At 43.8% G+C, this 25869-nt stretch overlaps 3 protein-coding genes across 4 annotated transcripts; 2 read left to right on the top strand and 1 right to left on the bottom strand.

The window, feature by feature from the left end:
- The first annotated feature begins 579 nt into the window (after nt 1-579).
- On the top strand, nt 580-3164 carry LOC100283223 (DNA-directed RNA polymerase II 19 kDa polypeptide). Its single transcript, NM_001156125.2, has 6 exons — nt 580-799; nt 896-1061; nt 1231-1281; nt 1546-1611; nt 2075-2143; nt 2724-3164. The coding sequence occupies exons 1-6, from the start codon at nt 684-686 to the stop codon at nt 2787-2789; spliced, it is 534 nt and encodes a 177-aa protein (NP_001149597.1). The 5' UTR covers nt 580-683; the 3' UTR covers nt 2790-3164.
- Nucleotides 3165-13530: 10366 nt separating this feature from the next.
- Nucleotides 13531-17865, top strand: LOC103630337 (uncharacterized). 2 transcript variants are annotated; one of them, XM_020539560.2, is made up of 8 exons: nt 13593-13930; nt 14237-14384; nt 14480-16159; nt 16241-16453; nt 16644-17255; nt 17339-17401; nt 17513-17601; nt 17690-17865. In XM_020539560.2, exons 2-7 carry the CDS (start codon nt 14276-14278, stop codon nt 17596-17598), a joined length of 2763 nt encoding a protein of 920 aa, XP_020395149.1. In that variant the 5' UTR covers nt 13593-13930; nt 14237-14275; the 3' UTR covers nt 17599-17601; nt 17690-17865. The 2 variants fall into 2 exon arrangements, with proteins under 2 accessions (XP_008649623.2, XP_020395149.1); XM_008651401.3 differs by having other exon boundaries at nt 13531-14384.
- A 525-nt stretch (nt 17866-18390) lies between these two features.
- LOC103630336 (germin-like protein 1-4) lies at nt 18391-19690 on the bottom strand. Its single transcript, XM_008651400.3, has 2 exons — nt 19380-19690; nt 18391-19139 (listed from the first exon to the last, which is right to left on the bottom strand). The coding sequence occupies exons 1-2, from the start codon at nt 19510-19512 to the stop codon at nt 18589-18591; spliced, it is 684 nt and encodes a 227-aa protein (XP_008649622.1). The 5' UTR covers nt 19513-19690; the 3' UTR covers nt 18391-18588.
- Between the last annotated feature and the right edge of the window lie 6179 nt (nt 19691-25869).

The following is a 25869-nucleotide window of genomic DNA, read 5'->3' as shown; positions in this document are numbered from 1 at the left end:
AACAACCCCTTATTCTAATCTGGTCTCCCTAATTTTGGATCCTGGCTTCGCCCCTACTGCAAGCAGCACCATAACAGATCTGTTGTAACACGCTAGTACATCAGGCCTGCGAGAATGTTCCAAGATAACCGCTGGTGACTCCATCAAACATACTTTAACTTATAGCCCCTACTCTGATTCAATCGCAGATCCGACACGCCCGAAATAACGACCTTGCCAACCCAAAATTCAATCGGACTAGGCCTGTTTGGTTCAGCTTTTTTCTGACCAACTTTTCTGAAAATCTGGTTGTGGGGAGAATCTGGCTGTGGGGAGAATATGAGTATTATTACGATTACGTGTGGAGGAAGATAAAATTGTTCATAGGGTTCAGAATCTAGAAAGTGACGGATTCCTACTATTACAACGACTCAACCGATTATGTGTTTATGTTGATTTGGATGGTTTTTGCCCCCAACAAATTTTATAGAAGCTGGATGAAAAACTGAGCGTTTGGCAGTCCGCAGCAGCTTTTGGTGGCTAGAAGCTTCCAGAAGCCGAAACGCTTGAACCGGCCGCCCCGAGCACGAATGTACACCTATCCGAGTCCACCCAACTAATCACGCCCAATCAGAACAGACTCGGTCGCTTCACCACTCCACTCGCCGCAGGCCGCCGGGCGCCGCCGAGGGGATCGGAGCAAGATGTTCTTCCACATCGTGCTGGAGCGGAACATGCAGCTGCACCCACGACACTTCGGGCCGCACCTCCGCGACAAGCTCGTTTCCAAGCTCATCAAGGACGTCGAGGGCACCTGCAGGTAGGGTTTCCCATCCCTTCCTAAACCTGGCTAAGGCTACGAGGTGGAGGGCGGCGCTGAGATGGCTTGCGGGTTTCTCTCGCTCTTTCCTTTCAGCGGGCGGCACGGGTTCGTTGTGGCGATCACGGGTGTGGAGGACATCGGCAAGGGGCTCATCCGGGAAGGCACGGGATACGTCACCTTCCCCGTCAAGTACCAGTGCGTTGTCTTTAGACCCTTCAAGGGCGAGATCCTCGAAGCTGTCGTCACCATGGTGAACAAGGTGGGTGCCTAGTTGCCTCCCCGCTCGGGCTGTGCTTGCTTCGTTCGAATTGGATGTGAATTGGAGTGCTGGTTGGCTGGGTGGTGATGATCTTGGTGTTGGAGAATGTGATTGCCAGGATTGGTTTGGTATTTAAACTTTGTGTGTTATTGACTCTGGCACTCTGCAGATGGGCTTCTTTGCGGAGGCTGGGCCGGTGCAGATCTTCGTGTCCAACCATGTGAGTGATTCTGCCTTGTTTGGAGCTGCTTCATAGTCAAAGTGTTGAATGCTAAAGAAATTTCAGAATTCTTTCTGGCCATTCTAGGAATTATGCTCTGCTTACTCGCTCCTTTAGTCCTTTATCACTTCCATAAATATACATGGCTGCCTTTTGTCACAGGATACTAGCATAGACATCTTGTTTAAACTTCAATTAATTAATGTCAGTCAGTACTGTTTTGATGAGTAATGTTTTTCCTCTGAGCTATCAATTGCAATGCAGTTGATTCCAGACGATATGGAGTTCCAATCAGGAGATGTGCCGAACTACACAACTTCTGATGGATCGGTATGTCACTTTTCTATATATTTAAGTAGTGTTGAGTTTTCTCATTATCTGTAACTTCTGCAGAAGAATATGACATTTAGGACAAGTTAATTAGTTAAAAATGACCTTAAAACATCATATATTTAAAAACACAGGGTATATAACTTTTTAATCTCATCGAGTTTGCAGTAAGCACAAACTATATTTATGATTCATTGGATTATTGCTTTCTCATATGCTTTGCTAACTGTAACTCTTGAGGATTTTGGTGATATTTTGAAAAGTTTTTGTAAAAAATATATCTATATGCTAAATCTGCAAGTTGCATCAATGATTCAATATGTGGCTGCATTTGAATATATTTTTAAAAAGAGAGTACGTTTGGGTATTGGGTATCATGGTGAGTCACAATTGTTCCTTTCAAAGAATCCTTGATGCAGTCATTTTGCTGTGCTCATGGGTAGTTGCTTGTTTGTTTACTCAGGTGAAAATTCAAAAAGAGAGTGAGGTGCGGCTGAAGATTATTGGTACTCGTGTCGATGCTACAGAAATTGTAAGCTTATTACTGTTTACATTGTTTACAGTAAAATCCAACTTTGAATGCTCCTTTTTTTTTCTTTCAAATTTTGAGTATAGGCCTGAACATGGCAACCACATCACAAGTTCTATGGTGCCACTGAATGGTTGCATTTTTTCCGACGACATTATGTGAATGCAGAACATTTTGCAGTCACTTTTCTCATATTCTTTTCTAAGATTGTATGAGCAAAGGACTTATGCCTAGTAACCTTGATTAATGCCATATTAATCAGCTATGAACGCAGGATTGTGCTGTTCTTTTACCACATAAAAAAGTGATGTTCCGTCCTGTATCTTGGTTTGGAACTAACTAGGCCTTGGATACTCTAGTCTCGTACCCTCGTTTAGCACTAGCCTAGAAGATTTTTATATGCCTTACATCTTCTTGTGCCAAGAACTTATTGTTTATCCCTCGCGAAAAGCATATTAGATAGCTGAAGGGATATTTTCATTACAAAACTTCATTGTGCATTTGAATTCATACTTAGTGCCTTGTTATAAGTTCAATGCTGTACTTGTTCAATGTTCTAACGGTCTAATCTCTGCTCTTGCAGTTTTGCATTGGCACAATAAAGGATGATTTTCTGGGTGTTATCAGCGATCCTGGTGCGGCAGTGTAAATGGTCTAAGAAGCGAGATTGTACTCCATTGTTCTGACTTCTGAGTACTATCGCAGACGTGTGTAATCGCTGGTCCGTTAAAACTGCAATGGCTGTACTGACTGCGGAACTTGTTGAGAATGATGTGACTAGGACCTTGTTTAGGGCCTGTTTGGTTCTTTAGTATGGCCCTGATTGGCACAACTGCTGCTTATTGAAAAAACAGCTTATCTGATAAGCTGGTGAAAAATAGCTTCTGCTTGTTGACTGCTTTTAGTGTATTTTGAGAAGCAGCTGAACTGATAAGCTGCTGCAGAAGCTAACTGTTTGGTAAAACTTTTGCTTAAATTTGTGAAGAAGTTGAAAATAAGCTGTGCCAAACAAGGCCTATAGAGGCTAAAGTTTAGTCCCTACCTTGTTTGGTTGCATGGACTAAAAATATTCGTATTAAATGACTTGTAAGAAGACTAAAATATGCTTTAACATTCTTTTGTCGTTAGTGTAACTGAAATAAATGATGGCTAAAAGGTGGAATTAATATGATTTAGTCCCTTTTAGTTACCCTTCGAGGGATTAGAAACTAATAGTTTAGTCACTTTTACTGTTTGGCTATTTAGAGACTAAATAGTAATAAAATGGAGGGACTAATCTTTAGTCCCATAAATCAAACGACGCCTTAGCTTAACCATAGTAAGCAACTCCAGCAATAACATCCAAATCATGGCTCATACTTCGATTTGGGGCTTTCCTCTACTGCTTTTGATTGCAGGGCACCCGCAATGGCAACTTAGTTTAAAGCATATCCTTTCAGATTTTAATAGAAGAGAACTATCTCGGACACACAAGATTCTACAAGGAATGTCATATGGGGCTATTTATGTTACTAGAAAAAGGAGGCGCGCTTCGCGGCGCCCTACCTCCATTAGTCGAATGTATTAACAAATTTCATTTAGTACAATTCAAAGTAGACAACAGTACGCGCCATAAAATAGATTGGTTCGGTATGTCAAAGCTCTTTTAAAAAATTTAGAGTACGATGCAAAGGAATGCTCAAATTTACCATTGAAAATTCAAGTATGTAATGACACAAAACAACGGGCAACTAAGACAAGCATAGTAATTTTAAAGCCGAAACCAATTTTTATTCTTGCAACATAACTTGGAGAAATGTATAATGATAACTGTCGCAGTAAAATATGTCATGATACTTTCAAGTCAATTATGACTTGATACATTTTAGTCAAGAAGCAGGAACAATGACCTATCTGTGTTAGGGAAGAAGTTAAAAGCACGAGCACTCTCCAACTGCCAGGTCTGGCTGGATATCAAGCTTTTGCAGCTCTGCACAAGAAACGTATACAATTATCGGAGTAGCAAAATGAAAATACAACAGTACATTATGTATACAAATGCTAATTTATAGCGAGAAAGAAAACGACATGTTTATGATCCTGCAGAACTAAATCCCTAACGTCTATTAGTTAATCCACATGTCAATATTGATTATTAGGCTCAAAGTAACTCTTTTATCTCTCTTTTTTACAACATTGCACCCTTCGATGCCTTTGTCTCGCCATCCGCTCTTCTGTTTCGTTCATTCAGTCAGAAACCAGAATATACCTTTCCACAATAGGTGCAGGCCAACAACAACGGTTATGGATAGCAAAATAGTCAGTACCGCTCTCAGAGCGTAAGTCTTCACTTCATGCAAAATATAGATATGTTATAAGCAGCACAATTTTCAATAAAAGTGGCACATGTGCGTAGATTACAAAGCTAGAATTTTGACATTTTAACTTCTTGCATGTGGTCACGCTGCTTACTGTGTTTGGGCACATTTACGACTTCCACAACAGGGATTTGATTAATTGAACGCAACGGAAATGAACACAAATGCACCAATATAGTTTGATGGTCAAAAGATTTGCAAAGAACAATACAACATATAATTTTTTTGTATTAAAATAATGGTAAGACTCAGTACCTTGTTCTCCTGCCTTTCCGGAGATGCAACTCTGAATCTGGAGCCTTCAGCTTCTGCTTGCAATCTTCATCGTAGGCAATTAAGCCAACTCCAAACTGGCTTTTAGGTACTTCTGGATCATGGCCAGACTCACGCTATCCCTTGAGTACATCTTGAGTTCTTGACATCGCACTTTGTTTCAGAATGTTGCAGGCACAACGGGTGTTGACCCTTATAGCTATATCATATAATTATTACAGATAAGTACAATTAGTAGAATATAGTTAAATGACAAATTCAAAATGTCAAAGAACTTCCTATAAGAAAAACAAAATTTCACAGTAATGTGGTTCCAGCAGAACACTTGGTAATACTATAGATCAAGCATTGGTGTACCACTTGAACATTATTAGTATTCACTTATTCTACAGTCTGAACATCTAACTATGTATGTTGAGACAATGAGAGACTCAAATCATACCTTTTTCATGCACTGATCAACCGATGTGCATACAATAGGGTGACATACTTCTGAGCACAGATTGGGGTAATTTGGTAGTTTTATGTTCAAAAAACATGTTCAACTACATGATAAAATCAAACATTTATGGAAATGTATTAGAGTAGCTCAGTAACACCACAAAAATTGCACCAGTTTCAATACAGAAACATTTAAGAGCCAAAATGACATATGACATGGGCCACCACAAGATCTTACTTTAATATGATCCTTTGAGTTTAAGTTGTTATAATACACATACTCAAAAGCATGCACCATAGCACGATATATACTATATAGTGATCCCAGTTGCTAAAGCATGGAACTAATACTTGTGCATGTAGAGATAAAAGTCAAAAACTGAAACATGAATATAAACTCATGCAGTTGTACATTGAACAAAAACATGTGCATGTAGAGAAATAAAAGTCAAAACACAGTGACTCATCTCTTCTTGTTTCTCCTAGCATAAGACAATTAACAAGCCAAGGCATATATCTAACCAAAACAAGATAAACCGTGGGTAAATCATGGCACCAAAAATGTTGTACACAACATAGATGGCTATAATACACAACTGTCCACTAGCATCCAAAATTTCAACTATAAACCCAACAAAAACTTGACCAAGGAGAGAAAAAAGACAAATCATCGTGGCTTATCTCTTCCTATTTCTCCTAGCACAAGTTTATCTGCAGCCTCAATATAAACCTATGCAAAGGAGAACCTGCAACCTGAACATAGACTCATGGAAATGCAAACCAAACAAAAACTTGTGGAAGGAGAGAAAAAGACAGAACATAGTGACACCTTTCTTCCTATTAACCAAAACAAAATAAACCGTGGGTAAATCATGGCACCAAAAATGTTGTTCACAACATAGATGGCTATAATACACAACTGTCCACCGGCATCCAAAAATTCAACTATAAACCCAACAAAAACTTGACCAAGGAGAGAAAAAAGACAAATCATCGTGGCTTATCTCTTCCTATTTCTCCTAGCACAAGTTTATCTGCAGCCTCAATATAAACCTATGCAAAGGAGAACCTGCAACCTGAACATAGACTCATGGAAATGTAAACCAAACAAAAACTTGTGGAAGGAGAGAAAAAAGACAGAACATAGTGACACCTTTCTTCCTATTTTTCCTGGCACAAGACAATTACCCACCAGAGACATATATAACCAAAACAGGATGAACGGTGGGCAAATCATGGCAGTAACACTGTTGTTGACAACATGGATGGGTATGGCTGTCATGTGGGGCCGCACCGACAGCAGGCGCAGGCGCGCCCGCGACGTGCGCAGGGCGACCGAGCAGACAGGCCAGGCGCCAACAGCAAGGGGCTGATTAGCCGGCTGGGATAAGGCTAGAGAATAAGATTGAGATGAGAGAATTGTGGAGAGTTGGTTAGCAGCAGATAAGTCCAAGAAAGTAGGATTAGTTGAGAGTTTGTAGGAGAAGTTGGTTAGCCCTAGGGCTATTTATAAGCCGCATGACAGCAGAGAATAAATCAAGCAATTTGTTATCTATCCAATCTCCTCTCTCCAATTCTAGCAAGCCTACGGTAGGGAGCTCACCTTGCCGGAGAAGACGGACCGAGACTACAATCTCCATAGTCGTGGGCCAGCTACCCTAGGGGCCGATGCCCTTGACAATAGCACATATGTGTCAATCATCGTGCTCAAAGAAACAACCAAGGGAACAAATATCAAGCATTCATATACAACGGGTATCAAGAAGTCTGTAAATGTGTCAAAGTTGGATAGTAAAAAATTCTAAGCTGAACAGCTAAATGCAGAATTTATCTGTTGTCAGTATGCCTCTTAATTGTAGAGGATTTCCACTAAGATGTATGCCCTATCACTCTGCATTTGTTTGCATCAGATATATGCATTTGACCATTAAGTAGTTCCAAATATGTGGAACATATATGGATAATACAAAATTACTTATGTCTAGCTGATTAATACCATGAAAGTATCAAATTTCGTATACAAAGAACTAACATTGAAGCCAAAAGGTTGGACTCAACTAAATCTGTTAGTTATATTTTATACATAAACAAAATCAAGCAATTCTCTAAACATTAGGTCGTCACTTGTCAGCTATAGGTCCACAAAGAAGTGCCAAACAGTCAACAAAAGTTCCATCAAAACACAGAAGTAGTATCGTACTGGAGTAATCAGACAAAAGACCTTGATAGCATTGATTAACTGCTAATAAGAATCTGGTAATCTCTATAGTTTTAAATTGGAATTGCAAACCAGATTATGAAATACAAGATAATATAGCAATAATAAAATTACCAACACAATTACTGCCATGAACTTTGCCAAATTCTATTTCACTACCATCTCTAAGTTGGCTATCCACAACCTATCCTACACTTGTCTGGAATAAATGTTCCCTTGTAGTTACAACTCCTAGAGCACAACATATGGATATCCACCTCCTCCACACCTCATAGATAATATATATGGGCAATGCATGACCATTGATAAGCAACCGAGATACCTCTGGGTATTGGGATGGTAGCAGCAGTAAGGTCCTCCAAAAGAATGCCACACTTTTTCCCCATAGTGTAACACCTCAGGTGTTTATCGTCTGCTCGACCATGAGTGCAGACTTTAACACGTGATAGCTGTGAATGTAAAGGTCACTAAATTTTAATCATCCACGTTTATCAAGATTTTGAATCGTGTTTGTCTCCATCTGTCTAAATTGTCCTAATTTATTTTGCAAAATTCAGACTTTGGTAATCTTCCGAAACATTGAATCCAATATCGTTCGGGTTGAACCATCGACGTCTTGCCCAAATTCTCGTCCTTGAAATCAAATTGGTTCCTTAAACTTCGTTTGAAATTCTTCCACGTTTGTGTTGCACGTGTCTCTCTGTGGCCTGGCATGGCGCGTGGCAGGTGCTAACCGGTGTCTGGATAGCGCGCAGCCTCTTGCCCACGTGAACGATGCGTGACGTCGCTTCCGAAAGGATCGCAATTTCGATGCCACATCGATCTCGCGTATTTATTTCGCGAAATGTCGAGTCTACGTCGTTCGGATAGCATGTGATCTTCATCCGAACTCGACAGAATCAAATACAGATTTCGAACATAGAAGCTGATGTCGTAATTCGATCTGAGTGCCCTTCCTTCTGATTCAAACATGAGTGTAGACAGTTGGTAAAATTTATTTGTTTTTAGGAGCGTCTAACAAATCGAGCACGGTTCCAGTATTGTCGTCAGTTTCAGCTTGGTCCGAACCATTTTTTTATCTTCAAAATCCTAGTTTCTGAAACTGTATTTATATATGTATTTGCATTTGTATTTTCGAGAATAAAATGAAATTAAGTGAGAAAATCTCATTTTTCTTTATTCTCCACCGCCCTAGCTCCTTTTTCCTTATCCCTTCGTACGTGCTCCCAGAAAAATCCTTCACGTCTCCTTTTCCAAACCAGCCGTCGACCTTGATTTCCTCTGCCCGCGGCATCCTCCTGCTCCCTGCTCCATTCCTTGCCCCCTCCTATTGCGCACTACTAGGGGTGGATATCGAGCCAGCTCGGCTCGGCTCGACCGAGCTCGAGCTGGCTCGTTAAGGAAACGAGCTGGCTCGGCTCGGCTCGTTAAGCAACCGAGCCAGAGAACCAGCTCGGCTCGGTTTGTTTGCGAGCTCGAGCTGGCTCGTTTAGCTCGCGAGCCAGAACAAAAAATATTATACATGTATATATACAACAATATAATCAATTGCTAGTTAATTTCATACTAATTTAACACTAGAAAAGACTAACAATACTCATAATTTTATATATCACATCATTTAAACCCTAAACTAATATAGTTCATCACTTATTAATTCATCCAATACAAGTATAGGCTTTGTTTTACAGATAAATTCTAGCTCATTCGAGCTAATGAGCTGGCTCGAGCTCGTGTCGAGCTGGCTCGTTAACGAACCGAGCTGAGATGTTAGCTCAGCTCGTGACAAAATTGAAACGAGCCGAGTCGAGCCGAGCCGAGCTGGCCACGAGTCGAGCGAGCTCACGAGCCACGAGTATTTTGCCCAGCCCTACGCACTACTCCCCTGCAGCTCGCTAGCCGCGCCCTCCCTGCTCGCCGTTCCTATCCCCTAGCCGAGCCCAACTGTAAGCGCCGCTCTCTCTTCCTGCAGCGGGCCGATGCCCAGCTCCCAGCCACCGTATTGCCATCTACCTGACGCGCTCCCTCTCTTGGTACACACACTCATCCATCTCTGTCACCTGAACTACTCCACTTAGCGGCTCCTAGAACCTAGAGGTCAGAGAAGAATGACACATATCATTAGTTGAGATGAGTAGCATGGCCCATAGCATTAACGCCTTCTGCATGCATCCTTAACAGAATGGAAAATACTATGTTAACAAATAACTCTAGAAATGTGAGTGAGGTACTGAGGTCCTAAAAACAAAACAAATTTAGTAGAACTAAATAAAAAAAGAGTTACTGCATCGGTGACCAGCTTCTCCTGGTTTCCACTCAACCTTCAGCAAACTGAGGTCCTAAAAACAAAACAAATTTAGTAGAACTAAATAAAAAAAAGAGTTACTGCATCATCGGTGACCAGCTTCTCCTGGTTTCCACTCAACCTTCAGCAAACTATAGGACTCGACAAAGATCTGAACCCAAATGGTTCAGGTAAGGATGCACTGGATAAGACTGGCCTCTAAAATCAAGGTTGTGTGGATAGTAAAAACGTAAAATCCCTTTTCATCCTTCATTTTTCTAGCAACATGTAATGAATGTGTATGAATTAGATGAATGAGACGTTAAAGATTGAATAAAGTATGGCGCTACCCCTTAGTATCTTACAACAAGTTTGAGTTCAACATCACATGTCTGCAACTTCAGGTTAAGAAGGTCACTGAAAAAGGGCCACAAAACAAAAAGGTGAGGAAAAAAGTGGAGATAAGTGACATCAAATGTACCTTGCTGCAAATTAGCGAGTGATCCAATGACATACAAGCTGATCTCGTCATAGACTGCTTTGCCTTCGTACAGGAAAGGACAGATGCAAGGCAACGCGGGCAAGGGGCAGGTGGAGGGACGCGCGGAGAGAGAGAGAGAGAGAGAGAGAGAGAGAGAGAGAGAGAGAGAGAGAGAGAGAGAGAGAGAGAGAGAGAGAGAGAGAGGTGGAGGTGGAGCGAGAGCGGCCTTACCGCGGAGGAGGCACGAAGGTGTGGTCTTCGGCAGGGGCGTATGCGGCGGCCGGTGGCGGGGAGGAGGATCGTGGTGGCCCCGGCCTGGCTACGGCGTGGCGAGCACGTATGCGGAGCTGCGTGGCCGCAGAGGAGGCAGAGGGGTGGCACACGTTTGTGAAGGCTGCGCGCATTCGAGGAGGGGCGCGTGGGAGCCGACGGAGGGGACGATGCGGCTGCCAGCAGAGCTGCGTCGGGGATGCAGGAGTTGCACGATGTGGTGGCAGGAGGGAGGAGGCGAGGCTTATCATGCCACTGGCGGAGGTGGCGGCGGGATTGGAGATGGATTTTGCGGGATTGGAGAGGGATTTTGGGTCCGTGCCAGGCGCCCATAGCCACGCGTCGCGTACGCGATGGGCAGAAGCCCGGCGAAAGCGGAGAGCGCTTCAAACCAGGTCAGGTTTTAATATCTCTGATGCGCTATATGCTAAAAGTTAGTGCTCCGTAATATTAAGGTTTAGGTTTGTTTGGTTCCTCCGGAACGAGTGCTCGAAATGATTCACGGTTGGAATTTGTATAATCTTAGGGCCCGTTCGTTTGTGTAGGATTGGACCAGGATTTATTCTAACTTATCAAACCCAGGAACCGTTTCGGACCTCCAATCCGTGAAAAACGAACAGGGCCTTAATAAGCCGGAATTCATATGTCCAATTCTGACCAACTGAACAGACGTTCGGGTCCTTTGGAACCGTTGACTGAAACGATTTCTAGTTATATTGATTGTATAATTTATATAAGTTTTGATTAGTTAGAACGATTTCTACGTGTAATTCTAGAGAGACGATGAGTCCTTAGGAAGATTGACGTAGAGCTAGTAACTAGCTCATATCATTATATTGTTCTTAGTTTTCTAACTCTCTAACTTGCCTTTTTATATTTTTCTCACATCTCCTATTTGTCGTTTCCGTGCTCTTGTCCCCAAGTGTGCGCCCTCCCCAGTCCCCACTGCCTGCCCTCGACCCGCATGCATTCCCTCAAGGCCTCAACCACAGAAGTAGGATGGATCCTACTACTCTCACTAGTCACTACTGAAATATTTATGATTTGTTTAATGATTCAAACTCAGTTACCATGAGCCTGCACTTTTTCGGGCCGTTTGTACCACCATATATTTTATTGCAACATTGGTCAAATACAAATAATTGATAGAATAACCCATGCACTCGAGATTGGAGTAAATTTGACTAAGTTACGTAAGAGGATTTTATTTCTACCTTTCTGCACATTCCCAATAACTCTTATGTTCCGAATTGTAAGTTATAGCTATCCTAACTCAAGATTTTCTAGCTTTTATAAAAATATATGTTAAAATTTAAAATATATTTTATATTGAATGCAATGAATCTTATTTGATATTGTGATGTTTGTATTTTTTATTAATGTGGTCAAATTTAGAGAAAATTTTATCGAATACGCGAGAGAGTTGCATACTATTTATTAGAGGGAAAAGAGTCCTATGGTTTCAAAAACCAGGGGCACTAAGATTTGCATTCGATGAGGGATTAGCGCGGACTTACTCCATATGGTGAATCGCAGGGATTCGAACGTGGGATTGAGAAGGTGAGTTTATACTGGCACGCTAAGAGATTCCCTACCTAGCGTACCAATTGTCGTGATTTCAGAAACCAGGGGACAATAAGATTTGTGTTCGATGGGGGATTAGAGCGGTCTCACTGCGAATGGTGAATCACAAAGATTTGAACGTGGGGGTTTGAGACAGTGAGTTTATACTAGTTCAGGCTTGTGCCCTAGTCCAGTGTAGTGCTGATCGTAGTATTGCTCTAGAGCGTGTTATAACCGGTGTGCTTATGTGTTTAAAAAAGAGGGGTTCCTTCTCTTTTATAGTTCAAGGGATGGACCTTACAATGTAGACTCGTATTCAGGGGTCTTGCCTTCAGGGATCTTGCCTCCCGCTTGGAGGGGTTGCTGGTGGCCCTTGGTAGCGTGGCTCCTCTGTTGCTCCCCGTAGGGTCGTGTGTAGTCGTAGTCCTATCGTGATGTACTGTCTTGTCCGCTCGTCATATGGATCCCCTTTTGCCACTCTTCCGCTGACATTCTCGTGGTAATGTGCGGGGGTCCCATAGGTCAGCTGCACGGAGCAGGTGGGTGTTGTGCGGCCTTGCCTGCCATCATGAGCCCGTGTCACTTGTTGGCGTGCGTAGATGTACATCAGGGTATGATGTATTTGGTGTGTACTACCCGGTATTCAGGCCACTGTAGAAGCTATGGTGCTGAGGTATTTTATGAATAGGGTCATCTGTCTCCTCAGGGTCGTGAGAGCACGCCTGGGGGCGTATTTGGGGTGGTGCGATCATGTCGATAGCGGGCACCCGGTATGCCTTCAACCCGTCGTTCGGGTGAATAGCCACAGCCTAGGGTGTTACGTCTTGTCTCAGTCGTCGTGGACTTTGAGACATTTGATTTGGATTTCTGCCTTGCTTCCCTTTCTAGGTTGGGACCTGGGTGGTCGTCCTACCTCACAGAGTTGCTCGACAGGGACCTAATCGGTCGCTCCGTCTCACGGAACTGCTCGGCAGGGATCTGATCGGTCGCTCCACCTCGCGGAGTTAATCGACAGGAACCTGGTCGGTTGCTCCGCCTCGCAGATTTGCTCGGCAGGGATCTGGTCGCTCGCTCTGCCTGACGGAGTTGCTCGGCAAGGAGACTTTGGTCGGCTAGAAGGTTTATGGGCCTTATTTTGGGTACCCCGTACAAGCTACACCTCCACCCTGGACCTAGGAGAGGGACTGCTTTGATTCAAATAGATTTTAGCTAAGCACACACTATAGGCAAGACCTGACCACTCCTAGCCTATTAACAACTAACATGTTCGAAGAACTTGACCTATAGCTTTCGAGCTTCTAGCCCACAAAGCACCATAGTTGGCGCCTGAGTTTTTTTTTTCGGCCGATATTTGCCGAAAATTCCGATATATCGCTTTTATCAGTGGGGCCCGATTTTTTTCTATGTCGGCCAAATATTTCAGTATTTTCGCGTGAATGCTAAGAAGTCAAAAATTTGGACGCGCCGGCCCGTATAGACGCGCACCGGCCCAGCAAAAACCCTAGGAAAACAAAAATTCCTCGTTTCCTCTCTCCCTCTCAACTCTCTCGGTCTCTCCTGCTGGCCGGCGGCCGCATCGCACTGCAGGCAGCCAGGCACAGCTCCGACCTCCGAGCCTCCGATCGATCTCCACTGCGCGCACCTCGCTGGTCGAGCGTGGGGCAGGGCAGGTCGGCAGGAAGCAGCCAGGGACAGGGCAGGGCAGGAAGCAGCCAGGGACTCCGTCGCTCCGCTGCGGCTGGGTGAGTGCGTCCGGGACAGAGAAGAGAAGGTTTGTTGTGCGTCCAGGACAGAGAAGAGAGTGCGTCCTCTGCTGTGCTGCTCCTCTACTGAAGACGGGGCTCCGCTCCTCTACTGTGCTGCTGCTGCTTTCAGCCTTTGGCCACCAGGACAGAGAAGAGAAGTGCATCTTTGTCTCTATTTTTGTTTCCTGTTGCCAACTTGCCATTGATGTTAGGCGTTAGCTTCTTAGTAACTGGTTATTCACAGATTTGATCTTGTTGCCAACTTGCCATTGATCTTTGTTTATTCACAGATTTGATGTTTGGCGTTAGCTTCTTTAGTAACTAGTTATTCACGGCTGGATACTAGTACATATTTGATCTTTGTTTATTTTTTATGAACATGTTATTCACATATTTTATTTTCTTTTACATCAAATGAAATTAATGTTAGAATTTTTTATCTAATGTATTTTAATCCTGATTAGCAAAAAAGGCTAAGGAGGGGGTAGAATCTTCAAGGGGAGATGGATTGCCATGGAAGGGGCAAGGGCAATGAGAAGGCCATACTTGACAGCGGCGAATCATCTGGTGCAGCCGGTGGTTTGTCAAAGACATATGTGGTTACTAAAGCAGGTTTGTCTATTTCACAAAATATGTGACAATATATTTTGTTTCAAATTTCCTCCATTTGTGTGGTTTTGTTGTAACGACAGACCATATTTTTTTAGGAAAAAGGATAGAATTGAAAGGAACAATTAAGGACACATGGAGCCATGGCACTAAGAGGGGTAAACTTGGCTGGAAGTGTGGATACTGTAATGCAAGCCACGCAAGCGGAGGTGCTACACGTCTAAGGGAACATTTGTGTGGATTACAAGGTAATGTGAAGCCATGTTTCAATGTGCCACGTGATGTTAAGAACATATTGTTGGAAGAAGTAGCATTGAGCAAAAAGAAGAAGAGGGATACAACGGAAAATCGTCTCTATATACAAAAGGCTCTCGTAGAGCATGATTATAGGACAACTATTGCTAGACTTAACGAAGAGGAACAACTTGAGATGGCAATGAGGGAATCACTTAGGGATGTTGGATTGACCTATGATGGTAGCTCAAGGGGTAGTGGTATTGTTATTGGGTCTGCAAGTGGTAGCAGAGTATCCAATAGTGTGGCTGGAAATTATGGCCAGACAAGTGGCAGTAGGTCTGGTAGCTCAACTAAACAAAGTTCACTTCGTAGTTTCTACCTTGGCCCAAGTTCTTCAAAAGCTCCTTTTGACATAGATTTGGCACGTAGTAGAGCACCCTCACAGCCTCGGGTGGATATCATGCTGTGTCGGGATTCTAAGCTGAAGCTCTGGAAAGCTTTATCAAAATGGTTCCATGCCAATGACATACCTGGTAGGAAAGCTGATTGTCCCTATTTTAGGTCTGCAATGAAATTGGCTCAACAACTTGGGGAAGTGCCTCTCCCAAAAGGAAAAGATATAGATGGTCAACTATTAGATATGAACTACAATGATTTGGAAGCTCACATGGAATCTTTTAAGGAAGATTGGAGTCGATATGGGGTAACCATCATGTGTGATTCATGGACGGGTCCTACAATGATGTGTATAATTAACTTCATGATCTTTTGCAATGGTCGCATGTTTTTCCACAAGTCTGTGAACGCAACCGGGGAAGTCCAAAATGCAGAATTTATTTATGATTGTATTAAAGAGGTTGTGGTCGATGATGTTGGGGCTAAATTTGTCGTTCAGATAGTGACAGATAATGGTTCTAATTACAAGAAAGCATGCAAACAACTCATAGTCGAGCATCCACACATTACTTGGCAACCATGTGCTGCTCATACTATTAATTTGATGCTGAAGGACATAGGAAAATTTGATGATGTTGCAAATGTAGTGGACAGTGCAAAGCGTATATGTAGGTTCTTCTATAAACATAATAGGCTGCATGCTATGATGAGGGAGAAGATTGGTGGGGAGCTAATTCGTTGGAATGCCACTAGGTTTGGCACAGTGTTTATGTGCTTGCAGAGTTTTTGGGATAGGCAAGACCAGTTGAAGGCATGGATGATCTCTGCTGAGTGGAGAAATAGTCAATGGAGAAATGAGGAAGACCATTCATTTGCATATGATTGCCTAACAGATAGGATTTGGTGGGATGATATGGAATTGGTGTTGAATGCTGTTGGACCAATCTTCTTTGTTCTTCGATATGCTGACCAGCAAAAGAATGCTACCTTATCTGGCTTTCTTCCAAAGATGATACAAGCATATAATGATATAAGTGCAAAATTAAAAAAAAGTGAACGTGGTAAAGGAGGTCTACTTAAGAGGACAGCTGAAGTAATCAGTAAGAGAATTAGATATCTTCTCAATGAAACACTTATGCTTGCAGGTAATAGCTAAGGAATAAATAGAAAGTTTGTTCAATTCATGTGAGTGACATTTATTAATATTGTCTTACTTTCCTTTGTAGGTGCTGCACTTGATCCTCAAGAGCTATATAGGTCAAATCTTGCAAAGAAATCAAGTTGTCAATTGGCTGTGACTTTGGCAATTAAGAAACTTGCCACCTCAACTAAAGAAGCTGCAGCTGCAATTGACCAGTTTTCTAGGTTCATTGAAAAGAAAGGACTATTTGGAGATCCAGAAGCTAAGTGGTCAGCACTTAATGGCAAACCAGATGCAGGTATTACTTGTTTTTGTTCAAACAACACATCTATGTACTACTAATTTTAGTTCAAAGCATGCATATATGTAATGTTCTTCAATTATAGTTGTTGCCATATATGTTTAATTAAAACCATCCTACTTATTACTCTCTTGTTGTTGCCATATATGTTTAATTAAAACCAGCCTACTTTTAAAATTGATTGCAGCCAAGTGGTGGGGTTCATATGGAGGGCAATGCCCTGAATTACAAAGGATTGCAAGACGCATTGTCTCTCAATGCATATCATCTAGTGGATGTGAAAGAAGTTGGAGCACCTTTGCTCTAGTTCACACAAAATTAAGAAATAAGCTAGGCTTTGAGAAGCTGCACAAGTTGGTGAAAGTGCATTATAACCTGAAGTTACAGATCGAACAATTTGAAGCTGATTTTCAAAGCCTTCAAGAAAAGGATTCTGATCCATGTAGTATGCTGATGGATGTTGCTCTTTATGATGACCAAAACCCAATCATGGATTGGCTAAACAATTCTATGAGTGATTCTGCACCAACTCTGGATGAATATGATGATAGTGATCTTGATTGGAGCACACCTAGCAGGTTTGTCACTGAAAGTTTACAAATGGGCATAGAAGAGGTGGCTGAATTTAAGAGGGACCTTTATATGGGGAAAAAAGGTTGTAAAAACAAACAGAGAATGCAATGGGATGGAGAAGATGCTGAAGGTACCGCAGAAGACTATGAAACTGATTCTTCACAAGAACAAGGCAGCCCAATTTATGCTGAGTCAGGTGACAGTAGTTCCAATGATGAAGGTGATGGTGAGTTTCAATCAAAATTTCCAGTTTACATTTGTTATTAACATAATGTAATTTTTACTCTTTGGAATCTTAATTTTTCCAAGGCAATAATGATGTTGGTGCCGATGGAAGTGGTGGCACTAGGGCTGCTGATGGTCCTGCCAAAGGTGACTTAAAACTGCACATGTGACATGAAAATACACAAATATGCAAGCAGGATTTCTTGGATTATATTGCTTCTTGGCGACATAAAATTGATACGTGCTTTGTCATTCTAGGTTCGAGACATGGGGAACCAACTCCTTTGCGTCCAAGATCAACAAGAAAAAGGAAGCCAACTCTCAAGAGCATTACTGAATTATAAATGGTTAGATTACCCTTTCACTTACTAACTTATACAATCATTGCATTATTGTGATTTATCTTGTGACACTTTCCTATGTAAATATTTGTAGTGTTGTATGGCTCCAAGGAAAAGATCTGGATATGGCAATGCTTCACTGATTAATGTCTTTTGGCGATGTGTCGTCGGCTTAAATAGACGCCTAACTTTTGTAACATAATAATATTTGAAGCTGCCATTACTTTTACTATCTAATGGACTGTAATATGTGATTTGGTGGTGACTTAATTATGTTATATACTAATATTTGAGGCTGCCATTACTTGTCCACTTCATATTTAAGCTGCTGCTGCTGTTGGCTTCTTGCTTTGATGGTTGGCTGCTGCACAACACAGCTGCTGCCACAGCTCACCTATTAGGCAGCTCCGAACAATGTGATTATTGTTTTATTCTTTTGGTTTTCTGTGCAATTATTCATGTATTAATGTTTTAATGGATTAGAGACGGTTTTAGGCAAAATGTTGCCAAATTTTTTTAAAAAATTTGAATTTGGTCCGATATTTCCGATATTTCCGATATATCGTGTTTATCTATGACCTCCGATTTTTTTGGTTTTCCGATACTGAAAACCCTGGTTGGCGCTCATCCTCAAAAGATCGAAGAGCTATCTGCAAGTAAGGCCGAGCCCCTTCAAAAATTATGGCATTTATGTGCTTCCAGGTCGACTAAGCACCCAAAATCACCGGCGAGTTTTCACCCTGAAACTTGAATACATTTTTGGTTTTTTTAGAGAGGCGGTTTGAGGTTTAGGGTTTAGAATTTCAACGAGACATACCTAGTAAAGCAGACATTATGATCGAAAATATAAAGCAGACAGGTGTGCGGCATCATCATCACATTATTATCTTGCTGAAACCTGAAATGACTTGTTCACTTGAGACTTTATTTAGTAGTTATGTTCGTTCGTACCCTCTTTTCGATCACCTGAGCATTTGCAATTCGAGACATGCCCTAGTTGGGCGCAAACTTGGACTTGATGTACTCGATCGCTCCACCGTCGATCTGTAACGCCCGCGCCAGCACGTCCGTCGGCACCGCCGGCGCAGCGCCGAACAGTGCCCCGGCGACCGTCTGCGTGCCAGGCAGCTGGGCGTTGAAAGCCGAGATCGCCACGGCGGGCGCCGCCCCGACGATGCGCTGGAAGTGCACGAGGCCGCGGGGGAACACGAACACCTCTCCCTTGCCGACGGCGCGGCTGAAGAGGCGGTTTGCCGAGGTGACGAAGCCCACCTCGAGGGTGCCCTCCACGACGAAGAGGATCTCCGTGGCGCGCGGGTGCACGTGCGGCGGGCTGACGCCGCCCGACGGCGCGAAGTCCGTGCGCGCCATGGACACGCCCAGGGTGTTGAGACCCGGGAGCACCGACACGTCCGCCGCCGTCGCCGCCGACCCCATCGGGTTGCCCGAGTACACGTCGGCGGCCGCGGCGAGCCCGCCGAAGAAGAAGTCGTCCGCCGTCACGTTCGCCTCACGCTTGCAAGGGAACCCGTTCACCCGCAGCGCTGAGCGGCCAATTATTACAGCAACAAGAAATCAGTGCGCACGCAACGATGAACAAAAGTGAAATGGCCGACACGCATTAATTAGGCCCCGTTCGGATAGCCTGGAACAAGACTAAGAACTATTCCAGGTTACCAATTTATACTACAAATTATACAATTATTCCAGCTGAAATCATTCCTAGAGTACATTCCTGAATAACCGAACGGACCCTTAGAGCGACTACGGGCCGGGTGACTCACGGCCTTCAAGCGATTCGTAGTCGGCGACGCAGATGTCCTGGAGCATGTCGGGATCGCCGGCGAGCAGCGGGGTAGCGAGCGCCAGGAGGACGGCGCAGGCAGCGAGGAGGACGACGGGGAGCTTGGGCGCCATGGGTTCTCGATCGTGGTCGCTATTGTGTTGGATGTGCGTGCACAACGACGGTGCAAGTGTGTGTGAGATTGAGAGCGTCGATGGTTTGGTGCGGAAATATGGGAGGCACGTAGCTGGTATTTATAGATCGATCACTCGATGCATGGAGCTGTTTCATAGTAGTCGACATATATAAAGATGTGCAGTGCGATAGAAGGGGGTACGTACGTAGCTTTGATTATGTGAGTTTTTCTTTCACGCAGCGATGATGTGAGTTGAGAGCGAGCGATGAATAGCAGCGTAATTTCTCACGTCAAGCATCACTTCAAATCATGACCGTACTTGTTTTATCTGTGCAAGCTATCACGCCTGCATTAACGTACGTACTCTCGATCGACCCTCAGCGCATATATATATATGAATAGAAAAGTGGTATCTTAATTCACATGCTTATTAATCCAAATTGTACGGTTGTTTATTAATAGCTTGTACGATACATTGTGTGCAGATGCAAATATATCCTTGATCCTTCCGTTGCAGATATCTACTAGCGTGACTCCAGACACATGAAAATGGCTTTTAATTATATATGTCCTTTGCTATATTTCTTGTGTCTAAGCAACCACCGGTACACAGTAGTACAGTACTACATCTTTACTTGCGTGGTAAGAAAGCCGGTAAAAACTTCACTGACATCTTGACAACCGCTAGTACAAACCAATTTATACCAGCGGTTCTTTTCAATAAGCCGGAGAAACAAAGAGGGAAAAAATGGAGACGGATCGCTAAATATGTCTAACAAATTAAAGATGACAAAAGGTGGCGATGTGTAGGATAGAATTAGCGTTGAGGTGCACAAGCTCATTCTCATGATAATGCAATAGATCATAGGAAAAATGGGTAGGGCTGGGCATTCGGTTTTTTTAGGTCTATTCGGTTCGGTCTATTCGATTTTCAAAAAATTCGGGTTTTAGATATCAAGAACCGAAATCTTAATTTTATTTATAGGAACCGAACCCGAATAGACCATAAAAATCGGTTCGGTCTATTCGGTTCTTCACGAACCCGAACAGAACACAGATGACAGACAATGGCAGCGAGTCGTGGGCACCACCGAGGAGCAGGACGTTGAGTCGCCGAAGTCGGAGTTGGAGCAGAAGTGTGTCGAATCGCCGAAGTCGGAGTTGGATCAGAAGTGCAGAACGCCGAGGTGCGGTGGTCGGTATGGAGTGGATCGACGCCGGTGGACCGGTCCAGTATGGAGTGGATGGCTGGCGCCTGGCGCTGCAGCGCGTCTCAGAGGCGGCGGAGCGACGATGGATCGACGGCGTGGCAGAGCGACGGTGGATCGACGGCGCGGCGAGCCGGCGACGGACTAGCGTGCGCCGTGCGGCTAGGGACTAGGGTTGTAGACTTGCGGTTGGGCCTTGCGGGTGCGTGCGCCGTGCGGTGCGAAGTGCCTGCTGGCTGCCTGAGTGGCTGAGTTGGGTCGTCCGGCCGTTAGCCACTTAGCCCGTTACTTAGTACTTACTACTTACTAGATCGGTTCTTTGAGTCTAATCGGGTTTGACTGGCTGGAAACCGAACCGGCAACCGATACCCGAACAGAACAGATCTATGAACCGAAACCCGAACCCGAAAACCGAAAACCGACCTATTCGGTCTATTAGAGTTCGGGTTCGGTTTTCGGGTTAAAAATGCCCAGTCCTAAAAATGGGACGTCGGGAGGTTAAACCCATAAATCAGACACTTGGCTGCCGATTTTTTTGATTTTGACCGTTTTTTATGAAAATTATGCATTTAGACCCATGAATGTTTTATTTCAGTATTTGGACCTGATACTCAACGCCTTATCCTATGGCGCCGAGTGCTGACGTGGTGGTGGCGTCGATGGATGTCGTGTTTGCTTACGTGGCTGGCGCCGAGCTAGCTAGGATATAGCGTCTGAGTGCTCTTCTTCCCCATTCTCTCTTCTATCTTACCGCCAGCTCCTCGCCGACGCAGCTACCCGTCGCCGCCTCGCCACGCCGGCTCCGTCCCCGAGCCACCCGGTGCCGCGCCCTCGCCGTGTGCCGCCCGCCGCGCGCCGCCCTCTCGCCGCGCCGCGCGCCTCCCGCCTGTGAGCCGCCTGCTCTTCCAACTGCATTTTCTCGTCTCCTACAAATAAAGAGTAAGTACGGGTGTAACATTACAGCTGGTGCAAACAATAAATAAATATTAACCTCATCGTAATCTACCATATGTCCACAAAAATAGCCAACAACAAGCTCGGAAGGAACTAATCCATACTTAACTTCAATACCACATTTGCAGAGTACTGGATCAAAGTTCAACTCTTTCGCCCACTCATTTTTTTCTTTTCCTTTGCCTCTGCCTCTGGCCAATGGGACAAAGGACCATACAACCACTCTCTGAAATGGCACTTATGATAGTCGCCTAGAGGGGGGGGGTGAATAGGGCGAAACTGAAATTCTCAAAAGTAATCACAACTACAAGCCGGGTTAGCGTTAGAAATATAAACGAGTCCGCGAGAGAGAGAGGGTGGAAAACAAATCGCAATCAAATAACGAGTGTGACACGTGGATTTGTTTTACCGAGGTTCGGTTCTTGCAAACCTACTCCCCGTTGAGGAGGCCACAAAGGCAGGGTCTCTTTCAACCCTTCCCTCTCTCAAACGATCCCTCGGATCGAGTGAGCTTTCTCTTCTCAATCACTTGGAACACAAAGTTCCTACAAGGATCACCACAAGATTGGTGTCTCTTGCCTCAATTACAATTGAGTTTGATCGCAATGAAAGAATCAAGAAAGCACGATTAAAAAGCCAAGCAACAAGAGCGACAAATAACACACGGATCACTTTCTCTCTCAAGCCACTAATCACTAATGATCTCTTTTCTCAATTGTGAAACTTGGAGAGATGGAGGCTTTGAATGTGTCTTGGAATGGATTGCTAGCTCTTGTATTGAATGTTGAAGGTTGGAATGCTTGGATGTCTTGAATGGAGGTGGTTGGGGTTGTATTTATAGCCACCAACCACTTCCTAGCCGTTGCACCATTCTGCTGAGCGCGGACGGTCCGCGAGCCAGGTCCGGACGGTCCGCCCCTGTTGATCAACGGCTGAAAACGCAACGGTCAGCAGTAACGGCTATATCAACGGCTATATTGCATTTAATGCGTCGTCAGATGTCAGACAGAGCCAGTCGCGGACGGTCCGGTCGTGCACCCCGGACGGTCCGCGAGGCCCCCTATAATTCATTTCTCCGAACCCGTTACCTTCGGGTTTTTCGGTTTCTTACCGACCGGACGGTCCGCGCCTGAAGCCGGACGGTCCGCGCGAGGGCTCGGACGGTCTTTGCTTTTCCTCCGGACAGTCCGTAATGGAAACTTGTATTTTTGCATTGGTTCTGTCCGAGAGTCATTCTAGTGTTGCGGACGGTCCGCCGCAAGGGCCCGGACGGTCCGCGCTTGGCCTGTTTTTCCAAAGAGCTTCTCCTGTCCGGAATAATCTACGGTATTCCGGACAGTCGATTTAGTATAGTTATAGATGAACTTTTGGCACCTGTAGAACATATAATCTAGAGCAAACTAGTTAGTCCAATTGTTTGTGTTGGGCGATTCAACCACCAAAACTATTTAGGAACTAGGTGTAAGCCTAATTCCCTTTCAATCTCCCCCTTTTTGGTGATTGATGCCAACACAAACCAAAGCAAATATAAAAGTGCATAATTGAACTAGTTTGCATAATGTCAGTGCAAAGGTTGCTTGGAATTGAGCCAATATAAATACCTTATAAAGTATGCATGGACTGTTTCTTTATTTTTAACATTTTGGACCACGCTTGCACCACGTGTTATGTTTTTGCAAACTCTTTTGTAAATCCCTTTCAAAGTTCTTTTGCAAATAATCAAAGGCAAATGAATAAGATTTTGAGAAGCATTTTCAAGATTTGAAATTTTCTCCCCCTGTTTCAAATGCTTTTCCTTTGATTAAACAAAATTCCCCCTAAATGAGATCCTCCTCTTAGTGTTCAAGAGGGTTTTGATATAACATTTTTGAAATACTACTTTCTCCCCCTTTTGAACACAATAGGAAAACCAATTGATAATATTCAACACTAAGTTTTTGAAATTGGTGGTGGTGCGGTCCTTTTGCTTTGGGCTCTTATTTTCTCCCCCTTTGGCATGAATCGCCAAAAACGGAATCATTAGAGCCCTTTGAAGTGCTATCTTCCCCTTTGGTCATAAATAAATGAGTTAAGATTATACCAAAGACGAAGTCCGGTCCTTTTGCCTTGGGCTCTTACTTTCTCCCCAAAGACAAAGTCTTTTTCTTTGACTCTCATGCTTTTCTCCCTCATGAATGGAGAGTTGCTTGGAGTGACGGCGAAGGATGAGTTACGGAGTGGAAGCCTTTGTCTTCGCCGAAGACTCCAATTCCCTTTCAATATACCTATGACTTGGTTTGAAATAGACTTGAAAAACACATTAGTCATAGCATATAAAATAGATATGATCAAAGGTATATAAATGAGCTATGTGTGCAAATCAACAAAAGAAGTTTCTAGAATCAAGAATATTGAGCTCATGCCTAAGTTTGGTAAAAGTTTGTTCATCAAGAGGCTTGGTAAAGATATCGGCTAATTGATCTTTAGTGTTAATGTAAGAAATCTCGATATCCCCCTTTTGTTGGTGATCCCTAAGAAAATGATACCGAATGGCTATGTGTTTAGTGCGGCTATGCTCGACAGGATTGTCGGCCATTTTGATTGCACTCTCATTATCACATAGCAAAGGGACTTTGGTTAATTTGTAACCGTAGTCCCGCAGGGTTTGCCTCATCCAGAGTAGTTGCGCGCAACAATGGCCTGCGGCAATGTACTCGGCTTCGGCGGTGGAAAGAGTGACCGAATTTTGCTTCTTTGAAGCCCAAGACACCAAGGATCTTCCCAAGAACTGGCAAGTCCCCGATGTGCTCTTCCTATTAATTTTACACCCCGCCCAATCGGCATCCGAATAACCAATCAAATCAAATGTGGATCCCCGAGGGTACCAAAGTCCAAACTTAGGAGTATAAGCCAAATATCTCAAGATTCGTTTTACGGCCGTAAGGTGGGATTCCTTAGGGTCGGTTTGGAATCTTGCACACATGCAAACGGAAAGCATAATGTCCGGTCGAGATGCACATAAATAGAGTAAAGAACTTATCATCGACCGGTATACCTTTTGATCCACGGACTTACCTCCCGTGTCGAGGTCGAGATGCCCATTAGTTCCCATGGGTGTCTTGATGGGTTTGGCATCCTTCATTCCAAACTTGCTTAGAATATCTTGAGTGTACTTCGTTTGGCTTAGGAAGGTGCCCTCTTGGAGTTGCTTGACTTGGAATCCTAGAAAATACTTCAACTCCCCCATCATTGACATCTCGAATTTGTGTGTCATGATCCTATTAAACTCTTCACATGTAGATTCGTTAGTAGACCCAAATATAATATCATCAACATAAATTTGGCATACAAACAAATCATTCTCAAGTGTTTTGGTAAAGAGCGTAGGATCGGCCTTTCCGACTTTGAATCCATTAGCAATAAGGAAATCTCTAAGGCATTCATACCATGCTCTTGGGGCTTGCTTGAGCCCATAAAGCGCCTTAGAGAGCTTATAGACATGGTTAGGGTACTCACTGTCTTCAAAGCCGGGAGGTTGCTCAACATAGACCTCTTCCTTGATTGGTCCATTAAGGAAGGCACTTTTCACGTCCATTTGATAAAGCTTAAAGCCATGGTAAGTAGCATAGGCTAATAATATGCGAATTGACTCAAGCCTAGCTACGGGTGCATAGGTTTCACCGAAATCCAAACCTTCGACTTGAGAGTATCCTTTGGCCACAAGTCGAGCTTTGTTCCTTGTCACCACACCATGCTCATCTTGCTTGTTGCGGAAGACCCATTTGGTTCCTACAACATTTTGATTAGGACGTGGAACTAAATGCCATACCTCATTCCTAGTGAAGTTGTTGAGCTCCTCTTGCATCGCCACCACCCAATCCGAATCTTGTAGTGCTTCCTCTACCCTGTGTGGCTCAATAGAGGAAACAAACGAGTAATGTTCACAAAAATGTGCAACCCGGGATCTAGTAGTTACCCCCTTATGAATATCGCCGAGGATGGTGTTGACGGGGTGATCTCGTTGGATTGCTTGGTGGACTCTTGGGTGTGGCGGCCTTTGCTCTTGCTCATCCTCCTTTTCTTGAACATTTGCATCTCCCCCTTGATCTATGCCGTCATCTTGAGATGGCTCATTTGATTGATCTCCTTCTTCATCAACTTGAGCCTTATCCTCATTTTGAGTAGGTGGAGATGCTTGCATGGAGGAGGATGGT

The sequence above is a fragment of the Zea mays genome, chromosome 6 (assembly GCF_902167145.1).
Source record: "Zea mays cultivar B73 chromosome 6, Zm-B73-REFERENCE-NAM-5.0, whole genome shotgun sequence".
Lineage (NCBI taxonomy): Eukaryota > Viridiplantae > Streptophyta > Magnoliopsida > Poales > Poaceae > Zea > Zea mays.
The sequence above is the reverse complement of the archived record's forward strand: the minus strand, read 5'-3'. Positions and strand labels throughout refer to the sequence as shown.